Below are 19,799 nucleotides of genomic sequence, written 5' to 3'. Positions count from 1 at the left end.
TTTATGCCATTTACATGGAGTGGAGACATTCATAATTTCTTCTCTTTGTGCCAACGACGGTTAGGGCTAGAGCTAGGCTTGGGCAGGCCTGCGAGATCCATCGAGTTGGCTCTTTGGCTCGGGCTTTGGGTTAGATTTGAAACAATTCATCGAGCTTGGGCATAATTAGAAGATCTGTTTATCTTTCAGGTCGGATTCAAGTGTATTTCTAGTCTGATTCGGGCTCAATCCGAATTCGAATTCAAATCCGACCAATAGTTCGATTATCTGATCTGAGCCAGTTCTCTAGTCAAATAGATTCAACCATTTAGAATGAGTCATAACTCCTGAGTTAGTTCAATTCTAATTAATTTAGTTAGCTAATTTTAAAGCTTAAAGTTTTGTTTTGCTGTCTGTTTGTCGCTTCACGTCAAAGAGCCTTAGTTTGTGTCTGGTCCTCAATGGCAAGCAGGCAGCCAAAAGACAGGATGAATTTTTTCCATTGTATCTGTCGAAGGTAAGCAAAGACCATGGAAGAGGGAATGCCATAGCTCTCAGCGCAATCAATATGGAGTAATCAATTGGATGATCGGAGTCCTCAAACTCAGCATGAAGCTTTGCATCCAAAGAGGTTTGAGCAACCACATGACTCTCCTCTTCTTCTGAACTTGCCTCTTTGAAAAGATCATCCTCTTGTTCTTTCTTCTTTGATTGTTGCCAGCAGCCACCCCTTTGCTCTTTCTTCTCCCATCGAAGTCGCTATAGCCGCTACACCTCTTCTCTTTATTCCATTCAACGTCTCTCCCTTCTCTATCCCTAACTTCAAAATATTCGTCACTGCTAATAACCGGAGCATGACCATGCAGCCAATTATTTGTAGACTCGGTGGTGGGTAACAGGTGGGTCCACATCATCGGTCACGACATTGCCGAGGGTCTCCATTAGGCATTGCTAATCTAAGCTCTCGTCTTCAGTAAGGATGGTCCTTCGATGCCCGCACCAATAGATCACTGCCATTGCCGCGGGGTGGTGAGTGGTGGTGGTGCTAGAGAGGGGCGGCAGCTGATGGTGTTCAGGATATCTATGGGTCAGAATTTGGGAAGGATGATTCCAATTAGGTCTTTTCTCTTCTCCTTCCTCTTCATTCCATGCCATCAATTTTGTAAGTTCAGCCACCTGATTGGATTCAGACCAGGCTTAGCCCAAGCTCGGCCTGGAGCCAAAAATATTTTGGATTAGGCTCGGGTAGGGATATGTTCAACCAGCCTAATTGGGTTTGGACCGAGCTTAGGCCCAAGCCCAACCCGAAGCCAAAAATATTTTGGGTCGAGCTCAGATAAGGGTGTGACCTAACCCAGCCAGTCCCGACCTTTTTCCAGCTTGGTCCACAGCGTAGCACTCTCCAACAGTTTCAGTTCCCAACAACCCTTTTTGGAGCCTACTGCAGTCTCCCATCCAGCTGTAATCAATGTGCCAAACGGGCATGTGATCTAAATCTGAAATGAGAATAATTAAAAAATCTATGTGTAAAACATGTAATTTTTCACCGACTAGATGAAATTTTATATTGAAATAACGAAGATTGCCTTTAGATGGGGACGCCAACTCATTGATTGGTAATAGATGAGAATATCAATTTATTAAATCCGTAAAGCCTCTTGATATTGTCGGATACAAGTGATCAGAGTAACCTACCAACGATGTAGGTTCGATCACACCCTCATTTTAATTTTAGGCTAGACTTCCTTGAGTCCACAAACATTATACATACATACATACATTGTATATATAATTTAACAATAAATTTTAACTAACATCTTTCATGTCAATGGCCTGCTTTGCTAGCAAAATACATCATCAGTGCTTCTATTTCAAATAAGGTTTAGTACTCAAGGCTGTCAGGGTGACTCTAGCATCTCAGAAATAGATAGAATTCATGCTCCATTGGATTACATGGACTATGAATTGCCATGTAACTTCTTATTTTGCTGTTTCAGGAACATTGTATCCTCCCTTTGGTATCAATAATAAATAAACAAATAAATAAAGTTTAGTGCAGTCTAATGACTTCAATTATTTCATCAAGTCCAAGCTTGAAACACCATACACCTGCAGACAAGTAGTTGGTCACCTATAACCAATGAGAACATGAACCACAAACAAGGTCCACAATGAGAGAGACATGACAGCGTTTCCAACAAAAAAACCTTATATATTACTCTACATATACTTGCAATCCCCTCTAATCCATCTATCCCAGCTTTTGTGAATATAAAAAAGATTCCAAGTATATCCTAATAAGAAGAGTAATGATACAAGTATCTGACCTCTACGACTCAAACCACAAGCTACTATTTGAATTACAAAAGCACCGGTACCACCACCGTAAGGAAAGATATGAACATCAACATTTCGTACAAGGGACAAACATGAACACAGCAAGTTCCTCCTCTAGGACGTATTTGATTTTACTACTAACGGAACGGAAGACAAGCGAACATAAAACAACCTCAGCAGTAAATCTACGAGTTGCTAACGGCTATGCTTGGTTCCGACTTTTCTCCTTCTCTTTGACTTCGCTCCCCTGGGATTTATCATAGTCTTTGCACATGAAAAATTAAAAAAGAAAGAAAAAGAAAAACAAGGAGTTAGTGATGGAGTCACCTACCAAGAAAAATACATGTCATTATGTTTACTATTTACACGAGCCAGCATTATATGGTATGTACTCAATTTCTAATATATGATGTGGATAGGTGAACTCTAATACTATGTTAGGATCCTATCTAAAAATTCGGGCTTTTAGATGGACACTGAGTTTATAAGGTTTGTGCTTGATTTCCACATATGCACATTAAAGTTGAACTTTACCTTCACAATAAAAATTATTTTGGCCCACTCTTTTAATGAAAGAATTTTGGCGAAGTGCTCTCGGGCAGACAAACCGTGGAGACACCAAAATACTATCATTTTTTTCTGGGTTTGGAAAGTGATTACATTTCTCCATGCGGCCCTATAGATAGATTTTTCTTTTTCAAACTCAAATAATTCCTAGTTGCATTTTTTTTTTTTTTTTTTTAAAAAAATCTAGTAATTTCTATGAATATTCGAGATATCTTGTCACTTAAACCGTTGATCTAGATATCTTACCCAGATGGTCGTCAAGCTCTCCAGATTCTGATATTGACTGATTCCCTCCATAAATCCCTCCAAATCCTTCCTCCTCCGAGCGCGTGGAGTACCCCTCCCCAAAAGAATGGGACATCGCATCCCTGTAACAAGACACAAAAACTTTGTAATGCATTGATGGAATAACGAGTAGAAAATAAAATTCTGCCTGAATTGCTACATGTTGCTAATAGTTTGCTAATCAAATTCATCAGTTAAATAAATTTAATCGATGGCACATTCGCAGCTGAGGGTCTGTCTAATCTGACCATAATCACCCTCATACAGAAATTTTTCAATGATTATACCATTATCAGAATCTCTCTCTTCTTTTTTATTTTTTTGTAAGAAACAGACTAGATTATAGATACTTGGACAAATATTAGAGCTTCCTGTATCATGGTAGATTATAGATACTTGCTAGGCTGACGAGAGAACCTCAAGCCTTTCAAATCTAGTTCTTTCTTTGTCATATTGCAATCCCAAATTCTGACATGCACCACCTTCATTAATTTGATCATCACCTCTTATAGATAATTGTCCATTTTATCAGATAGTAAAATTATGAATCAGTTTCATTGCTTCTTCTGCCACTCATCTCTAGAAAATTAGCAATCAGTTTCACTGGTTCTATTCTCAGTCATTTCTAGAGGAGAAAGGATGCATCATGCTCAAAGAGAAGGAGCATTCTTTAGTTAAGGTAATTTGGTCTTGTTTGTTCTGTGCTCTCACTTGCATAAACAAGTGCTTGCATGAACACACACCAAATTTCTAATTAGAAGTTTCCCGTCACATTTTTTCCCTCATTTTGTATCACTATAAATTGAAAAAGCAAAATAATTACGATATAACTTTTTTTTTAACTGACTAATTATAACATAACTGTTGTAGAGGGTGTGGACTTTAGTTCCTTGTTCATGACATGACTTCTTTTATTTTTTACTGACTAATTATAACCTAACTGTTGCATAGGAGCTTACATCGGTTGTTCAGTCAAACAATCTTATCTTACAAGATTTGAAATCTCTCTTCTCACGTGGGATACCTGGGCAAAATCTTACATCGGATTGGACCTCGACGGACCGACCATCGCTACGAGAATATATAAAATATCAAAACGATGCTAATATGGCTATTCTTATGAGAATATATAAAATATCAAAACGATGCTAATATATCTGTGTGAGAGAGATGATCATGGTCGAAGATTAAGGAAGTCACAAAGCTATAGAGCAAGTTACCAGGTGGGCCGCCGCCTCTGGCAATCTTCGTTGCTCCCACCGCCGGATCGAGACGGAGCTGCTTGACCCCCCGCGCAGAAGCTGGACGTCGTCGGACTCCGGCTCATGGCCTTGATATTATCAATCGCCCGCGATTTCAGACGGAGAGCTCCGCCACCAATCACCCCGCTGCCTCGCAGAAGCATTCTACTCTCTCTCTTTCGGATCTCTTCGAGACACCCCTTTATATATAAACCTTTCTCTCACTAAATAGCTATAGGTGGAATCAATTTACCACCAGTTGTCGCCATGACGAGGAGAAAACGTAATCGATGGATACACGCGGCCTTCGTCGAGGGTGGCTCTGACACGTTGCGTTGCATTTGGTTCTGCATCCATGCATGGGGGCCTTATCACACCGGAAAGGATGACCAGATAAAGCCAAAAACATACACATGAACCAGTGGAAGTGTATTTGTTTGTGTTACACGCATTCAAGGTCGGTTAATTAGTGGACGTGGCTCGACTTGGATTTGTTAGGTGGTGATCGAGGACAAAATTCTGGACATTTGTTCCCCCCGAACAATATTTAATGAAAAGTCGATTGTGAATCATGCAATTCCATGTCAATTCAACATCTTTTAAATGTAGCATTGCATGCCTTGATAATTCAAATATTCCCTGGTATAATTATGATAGAACCCCCCCCCCGTTCTCAGTGTATATATACATATAGAAATAAATAACTCATTGGTTATTAAACCAGATGTCAAGGTGCTAAGTACCAAGTCATTTGCTACAGTACTTCTTTATTAAATTCTTTAGTAATATTTAATTTTAAAAAATATTTAAAATACTACCCTACCATCACTTTTTTTTCTAAAAATAATATTTTATTATTTTTTAATTATTTCTCTTCTAATTCTTCGTAGCTTCTGTTAGCCGCCTCATACCACCCCCATCCTCCTCTTCCATCCATCTCTTCGCTCAAACCTGCTGCCACAACCATCCCTTTTTCTTCTCTACCAATCTATCCAATGCTCGGATCCCCAGGCCCGCCATCTCTCATCATCATGGCATCCATCAGTCTCATCCACGAGCACTTCCTCAAAAATCCCACCATCTCTCTCTATGACCTCCTTTCCTCTCTCCCTCCACCCTCCACCTCCCATGACACCGTCACCGATTACCTCAATGCCACCTCGCTCCTTTCCTCCTCCTCCGCCCACCTCTCCACTGATCGAGCCTGCTTATCGCCTTCCCATCATTGCCACTCGTCATCCAACCACTTGCTTCCCCACCCTCTTTTCCCTTCTATCGCTCGGCCCAGCCACCTTCTTCTTCCTCTACCGCTCGACTTTCTGCAACCCCTCCCTGTTCTCAAAATATACACATATATAGTGGTGGATCGAAAATTTTATCTTATGGGTTCAAATATAATAAAAGAAGCGAAGGAGTGTCAGAAGAGAAAGAAATAAAAATAATAATAATAATAATATATTATTTTTAAAAATAATAAAATATATAATAATTATAATAATTTTTTAAAATAAAATATTATAAAAAATATCATAGCAAAATCTTAAATATTATTAAATATTAAAATTATAATGACTAACTAAAAAATATTCTAATCAAATATTTAATATTAATGAAAAAAATATAGAAAAAATTAAAAAATATTATAAAAAAATTAAAAAAGACACCTAATCCAGGTTGAAAAAAAACAAAACGAACACATAATTTTTTATTATATTTGGATTGACTAAAAATATAAAAAAATAAATTTATAATTTAAATATAAGGAATAGATGGATGGAACCATGAGATTGAAATGGACATTAAAAAATAAATAATAAATAATAAATAAAAAAAATAAAAAAAAGTGAGATCAAAATAACATAAGAAAAGATAAAATATATGAGCCATTAAAAAGAGAATATAGATCATAATTATGCTTTTCATCTTCTAATATAATCTTTTTAGAATATAAAATTTAAATTAATATAAAATTTAAATTTAAATATAAAAAATAGACAAATAAAATTACGATCATGTTAAAGATAAATAAAAAATAATTAATAAAAAAATAAAGAGAGAAAAAGAGATAAAAGTGTTGTGAGAGAAGAAAAAAAAATATAGAACATGTGAATCATTGAAAAAATATATAATTATTTTTTTGATATAATTTTTTTTTATCTTTTATTTTTTTAAAATTTTATATGAAATATAAGATCAATTCATAAAATTAATGAGATTAATTTTAATTTTTTATAAATATATATATATAGCACCAAATATTTTTTATTTTTTTTTATGGGATCAATCAACTCTACATTTACTCACCAAATATTTTTTTTTTTTTTTTTATAGGATCAATTGACTCCACATTTACTCACATAAATATCAAGATGTCAGACATTATTGATATTTTTTAAAAAAAATAAAATTTTAAATATATAAATTTATTTTTGAAGTATATTTACTTCATATTTTATAATAAATTTTTTTTGTGGGATCAATCAGCTCCGCATTTACTCACATAGATGTCAAAGTGCTAATTACCGAATCATTGGCCACCATGTCAGCCATACGTAAAAATTATTGATTATTTTAAACAAATATATATTTATTTTTTAATTTTTAAAATTCAAAAAATAGATCATTTTCATAGTAATACATATGCAATAACTATTAACATACATATACAGTATATATATACACATAGATATATGTATATATATATATATATATATATGTGTGTGTGTGCACGCGCGCGATATATCTATGTGTGTGTGTGTGTATATATATATATATATATATATACATATATATATATGTATATATATATATATATATATGTAGATATATATGTAGATATATATATATGTAGATATATATGTAGATATATATGTATATGTAGATATATATATGTATATGTATATGTAGATATATATATGTATATATATGTACGCATGTGCGTGCAGTATGTGCACTATGTATGTATATATATATATATATATATATATATATATATATATATATGCACGCGCATACAGTATGTATGTATCTATATGTACATGTACGTGTGTATAGTATGTATGTATGAATACAATGTATGTATCTATATATATAATATATATATATATATATATATATATATAGCTAGACTTGATTACATCGTTCCCAAATTAATGATGTATATAATCTATATACCATTTATATACTGAAAATTACATGCTTTGAAAGCATCTAGAATTCAAAAACCAAATATTCTTAATAACATCAAATTATATTTATATTATTCTAATTATTTGATGCATAAATCAAAAATTTTAAAATCATATAGTTTATAAATAAAAAATTTTTAAATCATATAATTATATATATATATATTATTTAGAGATAATATATCAAAATCCAAACAAATTTAAGATTGGATGATGTGCCTCAACTAAATCAGAATAAAGACTACTACTTGAATGTAACCAAGTTCAACTCCTGCCATACATCAAGGGTAACATCTGTGTCCCAAATAGAACTCCAATAAAATGAAAAAAAAAAAAAAAAAACATAAATAAATGAGAGAAACCGCCTTTAAATTCGTATTTTTTATCTACCAGTATGTCATTTTTAGACTTTCTATGGAACACTTCACCGTACTCAACATTGATATTAAATTTTGATTATTACAAATCATTTTGAATATTTCTCATTTGCACAACTGTTTAGACAACAAAAAATAGTACTTAATTAGAGGATTCAAATCCCACACAGCTTTAATTTGGATATGGTCAATTACCGACTTGATCCCAAACCAACAAACCCATACATTCAGACACCATAATTGAATTGCACATTGTTCGATGAATTGCGACCTACGTTCCAATCACTTTTTTTAATGTAAATTTTATTTAAATTTTCTGAATTCCTTGAGATTCTACGAACCTGTGTTAAAAAAACAAAAAAGCATGTATAGGATCTTGGTGGATTCGAACCACCATCCTCTCCAAGCATTTGAAGGTACAACCAACCTTCAAAAGCTTTGAGCGCTCTTACCACTTAGAGCTAAAGACCCCGAAATAAAAAACAGGATTCCTGGAGCAAAACTCTTAATCTCCGTCGACACGCTCAACCAAGCTGCCATACTCGTACCTCGTACCTAGTCCTCGGTTAACAGTAATCCTTTCCAAAACATTTCCGACACCAAAACACCGATAACCAACAGAACTTTTAATTCACCGAACAATTTGGCCTTACCAAAATTACCTCGGCATCAGAAACCGAAACCTAATTAATTACCCTTCCGCTCAACCCTGGCCTACTCAAACCTACCAATTGTTGCCACCGAAAACCTTCAGGTACAAACCACATTTTATTGTTTGCCTCGTTATCACCCGCGAGATACCTTAAACTATAAACTTATCACATAAAATACGATACCCCGAAAAGACCAAACGAGAACCACCCAGGTATACTTTTCTTCTTTTCATCGACAACTTTAAAATGATTCTTCTAAAAACGAAACCATAAATTAAAAACAAAACATAAGAAGCAACCCAACACTACCACAACACGCACATACCCTGCAGGCATAGCTTGATGCAGAAAACCCTTAAATAACATCATTTCCTCAAAAACCATTCTCCATGATGCAGACACAAATCTGCGGGATGACCAAAAAATTTTTCCTTGAAGACACTTAGCACCTAACTTTATACTCCCACTCCCCACATCCCCAGCAAGTAAGGAAAATTTTTTTTAAAAAAAAAAAGAGACGCGACGTTCACTCCAAGCATCTAATTTGTCATACTTTACCCGACCTACACAAAAAAAAAAAAAAAAAAAAACAAAAAACAAAAAACAAAAAACAAAACAAAACAAAAGTCAATCAGCAATTAACAAACGTTATTTAAATACAGCTGACCACAACATAGCCCAAAAAATCATAAACACAAAAACAGAACCGACAAACAAAAAAATTAGATTAATAATCTTAACACCACCCTATCAACTACTCATATTTTGCATGCCCAATACCACGAAATTTGCTGTAGCACCTTCCTAGAAATAATACAATGGCTCACCAAGCAATAATACAATGGCTCGGAGAAGACTTAACAGTCACCCGCTCTCTTCAAGTTACAGCACATAGACATTCCAAGAAATTCGAATTTACACGCACCTCGTGACGCCCACAAGAATCTTTTAAATAAAATAAAATAGAAACCAATACCCAAAATCCACGACTCATCAAAGGGGCAAACCGTCCACATCCCTCTCGAAAATTTGGGGCCCTCGACAAGAGACGGTATTAAAAGGACGAATATTGGATGAGTGATTCCAAAATGCCGTGGCCATTTTAAGATGCGATGGACATGAAATAACAACCGCCTACTTAAAAAATCTAACTCATTAGCTTATCAAAACTCCACAAAAAATTAAAAGCAAGCAAAATTCGACTTCACATCTACATAAAAAACCGACAGAGAAGGTGATAACTAAAAATAGAAATTCAAAAACATAATATCTACAAAGACACGAAAAAAAAAATTTAAAACGATAAAACTGACTGAAATGCTAAAAATAAATAAATAAAACGATAAAAATCAAAGACAACCCCTCGTGCACAACAACAGTACAATGACAATTCTCACCAGAGTGCCACCATCATAAAACAATAACAGGCATGCGATCCACAACCACCATAAAATTTCTAATTTCACTCAGACGCACAAATAAAGGCCGCATACATCCAATTAAATATAACACAAATTAGTCCATCAGATTACACTTTCACAACCATGATAAAATAAATTAGCCATATACTGCATAATCGAACTAAAATCATCATTCCAAACTACCACTTAACTGACCTCCAAATTAGAACACGGCTAAAAAAGAAATAGCTTGAAACTTATAGAAAGTTGATTACCATACTTCCAGGAGAATCCCTTGCCCTTCATGCAAAAGCCACCAATACCGCAACAACATCCACATGCACATTCCACCATTGCTAGGACAACAAAAAATAGATTTCGCATGGAATAGCAACAATGAGGGTGTAGAACATGCTGGATGGAACAAAATGGAAAGCTTTCAGAAAATCCCGTGCTTTGCTATAGAACAGCAATGGTCGGTCGGCACAAGCTGAAGCTCACCCACTAAAGTCAGAAATACCTCAACACACACGGACTCTGAGCGGAGTAGTTGTAGCTGCTGCCATCTAAATATTGTGCTCTCAAGAGCATTCGCCGTTTTTTATTTTTTATTTTTTTTTTGCACCACCAGAAGATCCCGTCGTTCAGCTGAGGCACGCCACTTAAGGTCAGAGTTGCTGACAGCATCTTGACTCCAAAAGTCTCCCCTGAAGTGTCTGGCTGTTGCAGAGATTTGCCTCGAACTCGAGCAGCCAAATCCGGCGACCATAACACAATACTACCATACACAGACGCTCACCAAGGATCCGAACATGTACGCACAATTGCCTCCAAGAGGCTAACACTACACACAATCTCCCTTCTACAGAAAATAACACATTTTACAACAGAACAATAACTAGATTTCATAAGGTCAACTATAGTTCGACCAAAAACAAATAACAGTAAAGACTCATGCATGTACGAATAAAAAAGTAGAGCAAGACTCTGCAAGATCTCATTGAAACCACTACAAACTAATATTATTTGCATGGCACGATTGCTGGCATAGCAAAAATATGATCAAGCTTTGCTTTCGTAATTAACATGGGCATTTTCCCGAAGGATAGATCGCATCATATTAGACCACAACAGAAGTGATTCAAGAATGGCAGGTCTGATGTGATTAAAGAATTGCAAGAAGTATGTAACACCTTTGATTGCTCATTTTTATAATGATACCTGATGAAAAAACTGGAGGAAATAAATTGAAGAATTGCAATAGGATGTAACACCTTTGATTGATCATTTTTATAATGATACGTGATGAATAAACTGGAAGAAATAAATTAACGAGTGAATTGCATGCTAAAATCTGCTTTTGGGTAGAGTGCATTAAACTCAGATCAGACGTGTTAGTTACTTCGATATTCATACATTTCACATGCTGATTATCCAAAAAATTGGCTGAAATAAATTATTCAGTAAAATAAATTATATAATACGCTTCTTTTCCTTGTAAAAGTGACATTAGATATTAGTTCACTTGTACCTCATAGTTCGCAGGTTGATGACGACCACCGTAGAGCTCCCATGGATGCTTTCGTTATGATAAGTTGACGATGAAATATAGGCAAATATGATGGCGATGTAGTTTGGGAGGAAGTTAGAAAATGGGGAGAGGAGAAAGGGAAGAAAAGGGAAAAAGAAAAGACATCAGAAGGGGAGAACCCGGGGCAAAAAAAAAAACCACCCCGTGCGATCTCCCCTAACAACACGAAAAAATAAAATTTTTATTAGGGTCTGGTGACCTGCCATGCGAGCGCACCCAACATGGCAAAGGTCGGTTAACAACGACAACAGATCTAAAAGAGAAGTTTTCCCCCGACCCTTACCTTTCCCCTCCATGTAGATCCCAGGCTTCCATTTGCTCTACATCATCAGAGACAGAAACCCACCCCTTAACATCTCTCGTTCTAATTTTTCAAAACAAGAGATATCAGGTAGAGATCTAGTGATTAATAACCTTATTTGTTTTACATCCGATCACAGGACGACGATGTGGAAGACGAAGATCGCCACGATCACACCTTAGCAACACAGATCTGCAACAAAGAATCGCGCTCTCAACTAGATCTCAACCAATCCCGTAGATCTGAAACAAAAAGTCTCGATCCTGGCTTCCTGTGTCCAGAGGCTCATCCATCGGGCGTAGATCGGCTGCAGCAGACCTGAAGATGATATAGCGGACAAAATAGAGGGGGAAAAGAAGATCGCCAGACCTAAAACAGCCCAAGATGCGTAGATCGGCAACTAAATCGGTGTCAGAACAGAGAACTAACGAAATCAATCACAAAAAAATTGCAAAACTTTCACAAAAATCGCAGAGGAGGAGGAAAACAGGAAGAGATGTCGGTTCGCGTTGAGTTCAAAATATATACAAAATCAGAAGCATTTTTTAAGTAAAGAAAAATTAATAGTAAATAAAAAATTATAGATCGCGAAACAGAGCAAAAGAACTTCAGACGAAATGAACCAGAGCAGCATAATTATTTACAACCTGGAAGAAATATTTATACGAATTTAAGAACTAAAACATAAAACTTACACCAAAAAAAAAAAATCAGATCCACATAAAAAGTTTAATCCCCCAACAAATAGACAGATTCACAAGCTAATCAACTATTCATAATAAAATCAGGTTAATAAAAAAGCCTAATCAAAAGCAAACTAAAAACATACAAAATGAAAAAAAATCACCAGAAAAAAAAAAAGCTCTACAAAACTAAAGTTAAAAACCAAACGATACGAGTATGAACGGACATCCACAACCAGCCTCAAACACGATCAGACGCCCCAGCGATGGAAGAAACTAGGAGAGGCGCTAGGTATTTATGGACCGCTTGGAAAACATGGACGGCCCGATTAAAGCGGTGCTAGTTTTGACGGGCTAAGATACGCCCACGTGTTTGGACGTTATTGGTCGTGCCAGCTAAGGCGGTGGTGGAAGGCATCAATGGCCGGCCACCCTTGGCGTGTACCGACTCGACTTTTGTGCGGGTCCTTATCTTCAATTTGACGTCATTGCTTACGTCACCTTGTTTGGCAGTTACTTCCGGGAACATCAAGCTGGAGGTTGCATTCTTGCATCCGTCCTCATATAAAACGTCTATGCGGGACGTGATCTGCCGTCCGAATTGGACATGGTAGTAATCCCGTCCGTTCGGTTATGGGGCCGTCGCAGCTATCTACCATGACTGATCAACTTGACGCCCCGTGGGAAGTGATGGACAAATTTAGGAGACCGGAGACGTGAAGAGAAGAATTATGCTTGCTTGCGTACCTTCCACGGCAATTAATTTTATGGCGGGTAGATGTTCAACTCTACGAACCACATTCTTTTTTTATCAGATTTTGGTGCCAGCTTGTTTTATGCCCATGTTATTTAAGAAAATTACAGTAACACCATTTTTGGATAATTTTCGGAGAACACCTTTCAACCTTTAACTCCGAATTTTTAAAATCTGTTAAAAATAATTATTTGACTCACTAATGGGCCAACCATCGTTAGCCCATATTTTCAAATGAAGGAGGAAAGATAAGGCAAAAAGAAGAAGAAAAAAAAAATAATGAACAATGACGAAGATTGCCACAGAATAAGAGAAAGAAAATAAAAAAATTATCATAAATATTTTTTATATTTTTTATAAAAAAAATAAATATTTAACTAAATATAAAATATTTTTTTAAATATATCATTTTTTATGATTAAAATAATTTTTTTGAACACCATATTAATCAATTTTTTAAAAAAAAATATTTAAGTATGAAATTTTCTTTTCATGAACCAAAAGAACCGTCAAATTCTCGTATCCCATTGTCTCTATGGGCTTTCCCTTTGTCCCATCTTAAAAGTTGCAAATTCCACAATATATTCTAGTAGACCATTGCAACTTTCTCCTCTCCTCCTCTAACGCCTAAATTTTACTAAGCCTATCATGAAAATCTTATCTCTTGGGGCATTCAAGGCCTCATCCAACCTCCACCTTCCTAACAAATTAAAGGCCCACTCCTTGATCTAGGCCTCGCTACGAGAGGCATAGGACTCGAGATCACCACTAGAGGCTTAGGACTCGAAATAGTGGAGAGGGCTGGCACCATTGGATCTAAAATGGGAGTAAGTAATAAAGAAAAAAAAAAAAACGAAAAAAAAGGCCCATCATTATCCACCATCATCGTACATGAAGGAGTCTTCCATTGAGGAGGCTATTGTTAGGATCAGAGATAGGGTTTTTGTAACGAGATGGATATTTTCATCCAATTTCGCAAGGCCCTCTCCACCCACTCCCATTTTGCACAAAGTTAGATTGTCCACATGGTCCGTTTGAGATCTATCCAAGAGGATGAATAATCCAAATGATCCACACAATCTTTTCAAATTTGTGCAAGTGAAGGAATAATCCAACTGATCCACTGCTTTGAGATCTACGTATGTGGATGAATAGTCCTGAAAGTGGTTGTCGCATGTCTCTCGCATTGTTGTTGTGGCAACATCACAATACAATGATTGCATCTTCAATCAAAGCTGAAGCGTCTGCCGCTCGAGTAGTTCGCAAAGCAATAATGTATTCATCTTCATTGACTCTGTCGAGGTACTGAGGGAATCCATCTTTTCCGTCTGAATCTTTTTCTATGCCAGCTATAATCTCTTGGATACCCCCTCATGTTAGAGTCCTTCAGATCAACTTTGATGCGACTATGGTTTCTTAATTGGCTTTAGCCGTAGCATCCATCTATTCCATTTTTCCAAGATCTGTAACTCTGGCTGCACACTGCTGCTTTCTTTGCAAATTTGCATGCATTTAGAGAGGCTAATCAGCTTGCTGATCATATGGCAAATGCAGCATTGCAGGATGAGTTTTTATGGACTTCTGAAGCTGATTTGGATTCTCACGCCAAATTAATTCTTTGCGCAGATGCCTATGGGGTTCAATATCATCGGCTGTGACTCTTTCAACGAGGCTGTGCTGATTTTAATTACATTGTGCCCCTTAATGTGCCACAAAACCATCTTGTGCCATTCTCTGTTTCAGGTCATCCGGTTGTGGGAGCAATGGGTTAAAGGCCACTTCTCTTTTTCTGTGGCATACTGATGCATGCTTCACACTTCAGCAGCTTCTAATGCTTGCTTGTATCCAATGGGACAACGGGCCTCTGTAGTAATTTCAGGTTACACTTTGCTTCACCTCTACATCTGCACGGGACTTCCATTGGGAGAAAGAACAAAAGCATCAGTTATTGTTCCAGATTGAATTTTTACAGTGGTTTCAAGTCATGAATTTAATTGAATATGCACTCTTCGTCTCCTCATGGGATGCCTCCTCTTTCTATTTCTTTGTCATACTACTTTCACTGTCCATATTCAGAAAGCTATGATCGTAGGGTATTCAGGAGAGAACATATTTATTGTGCAGAACTTTCAGTTCGGTTACTGCAGAGTGGTCACTATTTCATCATTCAATTATGCAGCTGCTTCAGTTCAAATAGTGGATTTCATGGACCATTCATTCATCCCCTATTTCTGGAGTTTATGTTACTTTTCGCTGTCAGTTATCACTACTATTTCTGTTTCTGGAGTTGGGGTGAAGTTAAAATCTCATGACACTTTAATGGTGGAAGTCTTGGTTGTTCTACAAGCAGATGTTTATCCATTCCATGAAAGCGGCTTTGGTCAGCTACTATTTTTTCAAGAAGAGGTTAACAGATTCTGCAACAATTTCTTCTCCTCTCCTTGGCATCAGTTCTATTTTCTTTATCATTATAACAATAACTTCAACGTCGGCATTCCGCTGAATTTAAGTTACTTGGGATTCAATTGCCATTTATCTTCCCTATGGATGGATTTCAATGCTGCTTTTCATTTGCCATTCTTCAAGAGATATTTGTGCTTGGAGTATAATTGCTTCCCATATGTCCCTATGCTACCGATATATTTATATCTTACAAAACGGAGCTGGTTTGTTTACCAACAGTTTGGCATTGAAGTCACTGTACGAATCAATTATAGCAGATACCTCTTGCAGCATCGTCACAAGTTACTTCCGACATGGTGCAATTATATGATGGGGGAGTCAACGCTTAGTTTACATCAGCAGAGAGTTTGTCACTTCTTATACGTTCCTTCGCACATTTATTTATCTTCCATAATGGTTGGCTATTCTACATATTTCAACTCTTCGTTGCCGGCATGTTAATTTGGGGCTTTCCTCTCTTTACCACGGTTGGATCTGTGCATTGTTGCTGTACTTATTCCGGAAGATGCTTCAATTACTTCTTTCACAGTTACGTTTCAGGGCATATATATATATATATATATATATATATAGTTATAGTTATAGTTATAGTTATAGTTATGAGGTTCAGCTTTTCTATTTTGGGGGGTTACGGCTGGTTTTTCTTGTTCTTTTCAACTCAATGGGTTACATCATTTTTGTTACAATTACAAGGTTTTATTAAGATCCGTACATATCGTATTTTATTCCGTTCAGCTTTCTTACCAATTAATAGACTCATGCTTCCTCTCTTTTATCAAAAAAAATAAATAATTATAATTATTCATAAATTATTTTGATATCTGTATAAAAAGATAAATAATTTTGACCATCCACTGCTCGTTTTGAAATCTTTGCAAATGAATGAATAGTTTAGATTATCCATATAATTTTTTTAGAGATATGTGTAAATGAATGGGTAAAAAAATTTGGAGCAGAGAGAGAGAGATATGCAGTGAGAGAATCAACAGTTGATTCACACGTAGAAAGCTGAGTCATTTCATGTCAAAAATACAACCTGCTTCCCGCATGCTTCTTAAATCAGGACTTTTAGTCCAAAATAAATGATAGAAAAATATTTTGGTTAAACAATAGATTTATAACAATATTTTGTATGATGTCATTTTATTAATGGAGATGAAAAGGAGGATTACTTCGAAATGATTTGGAAACTTCAGAAGTCAGTTTGAAAATTTTAAAGTTGAAAACATGCCTTTGGAAATTGTACATTATTATTTTCTTAATTCTAATTATTGTATATAATTTTTCTTAATTCTAAAATTTTTGACAAGTAGGTCATGAATTATAGTGTCGACTGGGCTTGAGTTAAGTTAGGAGAATTCTATTGTACATCGTTGTTTTCTTCATTCTAATTATATTTAATTTTTTTTTAAAATAAATTATCAAAAGTTTTCATGATTTATTATGAGTTGTAAAGGTTAAATTAAATAGATTAGGGTGGATTGGTCTAGATTAAGACTTAAAAATTAAAATTTTATATATATATATTTTTTTAAATATTTTAATTTGTATGAATATTCTTTCAAAATTGATATCTGTATGTATATTCTTATAAAATATATTTTTTTACATATGTATTCACGTCATCTAACATCATTAAAAATTAAATAAATTATCGGTCAAATGAAGATATAAAAATCAAATTACATCATGTCAGATATAAATCAAATTCACCCATTGCCATTCCTGATATCAACTGCCTCTTCAAGTCAGCTCTATTCAAATATTTTCAAATTCTAAACTTTAATCATGCCATAATTACTAAATTTACAAAGTCACCAGTTAATTAAAAAGTATATATACTAAACTAATTTTCAATACATAATGTACAACAAAAGCAACAAAAAAAAAAAATCAAGGCCTCTATGTAAAATGTAGTTCCTGTACAAATTTCCTCCTTATGCAACAAACTTGTCTCAAACTTTGTGGCATTATTTAGATGCTGGTTATACATCATATGTTGGTTTTATGATGGTTAAAGATGGGTCAGTAGTTTAACCGATCAAAGAACAACCCAAAATAGCGTGTTAAATTTAATAGGTAAACACCCCCAAAATAGTTTTATATGGGGTGCAAAACATTTAATGATCAGATTTCTCTTCTCTTTCTTTATTTTCTCCCACTTTTCTTACAATCTATCCTACTAACCCTACATATATCATCCAAAAAGTTAATAATTCTTATTCATAGAATATATTATTGATGGATAAATTGGAGAGACATCCAAACATCCTGTAACATAATCAGAATCAAATTATATGATAATATCCAATTTTAAATCATCCCGACCAACTAATAAACTGAATAAATAAATCCAAATCCATCCCTACTTCAAAAAAGTAATATACTATTTGCTTATAAAGAAAAAAGAATATGATCCAAGATACTCTCAAGTCTTCTTTCAATTCAAATACATATATATATATATATTGAATATCAATGGAGGTAGCTGGTGCTACCCCAATTTATTAAGGAACTGAGAATGAATTTACAATGTTTATAGAGGGACAGAGAGCCTAAAGTTTAAGAGTACCGCAATAGTCCAATATCAAGGAAAACATAGCACAAGATTCAGTCAGAGTTACAGGTTCGGCCATGAATGAAAATGCACTGCAGATTTAGAAAAGGAGACTGAGCCATTGGTAGAATCCACCAAAGATTGCAGTCTCGTCCCTAGGTTTTGATGTGCAGTGTTTGTTTTGGATGAGCAAATGTGACTCCAATCGCGAAATTAAAGAAACATCTTTTACAGAACAGTATGGATGGCTTCTTTCTTATTTAGATGAAGGTGCATGTTCCTTTCTATCCATATTTCTTAGATTCTTTCCAAAAAGACATGACTCCACGTTGGCTTCACACCAAATACAACCACAACTAACACTTCATCCCTTCTTTGCAAGAACCTTCTCTATATGTAACTTATTTTTTGTTGCTGACCAAATAAAAACTTTCACCTTTTCTGATGCTAGTGCCTTCCAAATACATTTTTCAAAATAGGCATCTCATGCTATTGAAGTTAAAAAATTTATAAGAGTCCATAGAGGATGTATCATTTTGAGCAAATTACTACGTCGGCACATCCGCAATACGTGATGTTGGATAGGGGCGAGTGGACAATGTAGCACTTCCAGTTCTATCATCTCAACTCTAGACAAAGGGCCATGCACATGAATTCTCCAACCCAAATTTCTCCAACTCCAGTTGAGAGAGACATGCGCATTTGACTTTAAGGCTATAGCACAGAGTTCCTCAGATGGAGAGCATAAAGAGATCACATCAATACTAGTATACTCTCGAAATCAAATAGACTCACCATTACTAATTTTGAAAGTCATACAATTTCAAAATACCATGTGGTTCGAACAAATATTTTTTTAAATAGGAGAAACCGTATTTCTACGTTTCCTCATTCTCATACCCATCGTTCTCTTAGAGTAATAGACTCGAAGAATCTATCTCTACCATAGGTTGGACGTCCCTTACAAAAAAATAATTTTTACATCCATTTAGCAAGAAATGAGTGATTCATCTAAGATAAATCCTTCACCCCAAACCATCTAATTTTTTTGATTTGCGTATTATCTATAACCTTCCATAAGAAGGCTCTTCCTATCCTGTCCAATCTGCCAGCGACTCACTTTGGCAATTTAAAAGATTTCAATTTAAATATTTTTCCACCTAAATTACATACATTCGTCCCTACTATTTTATCTTAAACTTTGAAAGAGCGTCTCTACCACCACTTCTATCTTTAGACCCAACCCCACGTATAAATGTAATTTATTTCTTTAGCTCAAAATTTCTTTTTTCGAGAGAAATCTAATCCTCTCGCATTTGAGGTGCTGGGTCACATCATTAGTTCGGAAGAGCCACCAATCATAAGCTAGTAGCCAAAGTCAAACAAATACAGGGCGCACTAGTCCAAATCGTCTCATGTACGA

General features: G+C 35.4%; 1 protein-coding gene and 2 long non-coding RNA genes across 3 annotated transcripts; 1 reads left to right on the top strand and 2 right to left on the bottom strand.

The window, feature by feature from the left end:
* Positions 1-2,028: 2,028 nt before the first annotated feature.
* Positions 2,029-4,974, bottom strand: LOC105036553 (uncharacterized). The gene is made up of 3 exons (XM_010912309.4): positions 4,389-4,974; positions 3,130-3,251; positions 2,029-2,580 (listed from the first exon to the last, which is right to left on the bottom strand). The coding sequence occupies exons 1-3, from the start codon at positions 4,571-4,573 to the stop codon at positions 2,519-2,521; spliced, it is 369 nt and encodes a 122-aa protein (XP_010910611.1). The 5' UTR covers positions 4,574-4,974; the 3' UTR covers positions 2,029-2,518.
* A 5,761-nt stretch (positions 4,975-10,735) lies between these two features.
* LOC105055937 (uncharacterized) lies at positions 10,736-12,467 on the bottom strand. The gene is made up of 3 exons (XR_012136188.1): positions 12,033-12,467; positions 11,559-11,938; positions 10,736-10,889 (listed from the first exon to the last, which is right to left on the bottom strand). It is a non-coding gene; the product is annotated as an uncharacterized lncRNA (long non-coding RNA).
* A 1,459-nt stretch (positions 12,468-13,926) lies between these two features.
* LOC140853320 (uncharacterized) lies at positions 13,927-15,312 on the top strand. Its single transcript, XR_012136322.1, has 2 exons — positions 13,927-14,658; positions 14,983-15,312. It is a non-coding gene; the product is annotated as an uncharacterized lncRNA (long non-coding RNA).
* Positions 15,313-19,799: the final 4,487 nt, after the last annotated feature.

The sequence above is a fragment of the Elaeis guineensis genome, chromosome 13 (genome assembly GCF_000442705.2).
Source record: "Elaeis guineensis isolate ETL-2024a chromosome 13, EG11, whole genome shotgun sequence".
NCBI lineage: Eukaryota > Viridiplantae > Streptophyta > Magnoliopsida > Arecales > Arecaceae > Elaeis > Elaeis guineensis.
The sequence above is the reverse complement of the archived record's forward strand: the minus strand, read 5'-3'. Positions and strand labels throughout refer to the sequence as shown.

Coding starts and splice junctions, on each gene's coding strand:
- LOC105036553 (XM_010912309.4), bottom strand. CDS start 4,573: ATGCTTCTGCGAGGCAGCGGGGTGATTGGTGGCGGAGCTCTCCGTCTG. Junction 3,252..4,388: donor CAGAGGCGGCGGCCCACCTG/GTAACTTGCTCT, acceptor GTCTTGTTACAG/GGATGCGATGTCCCATTCTT. Junction 2,581..3,129: donor AGAGCTTGACGACCATCTGG/GTAAGATATCTA, acceptor TCATGTGCAAAG/ACTATGATAAATCCCAGGGG.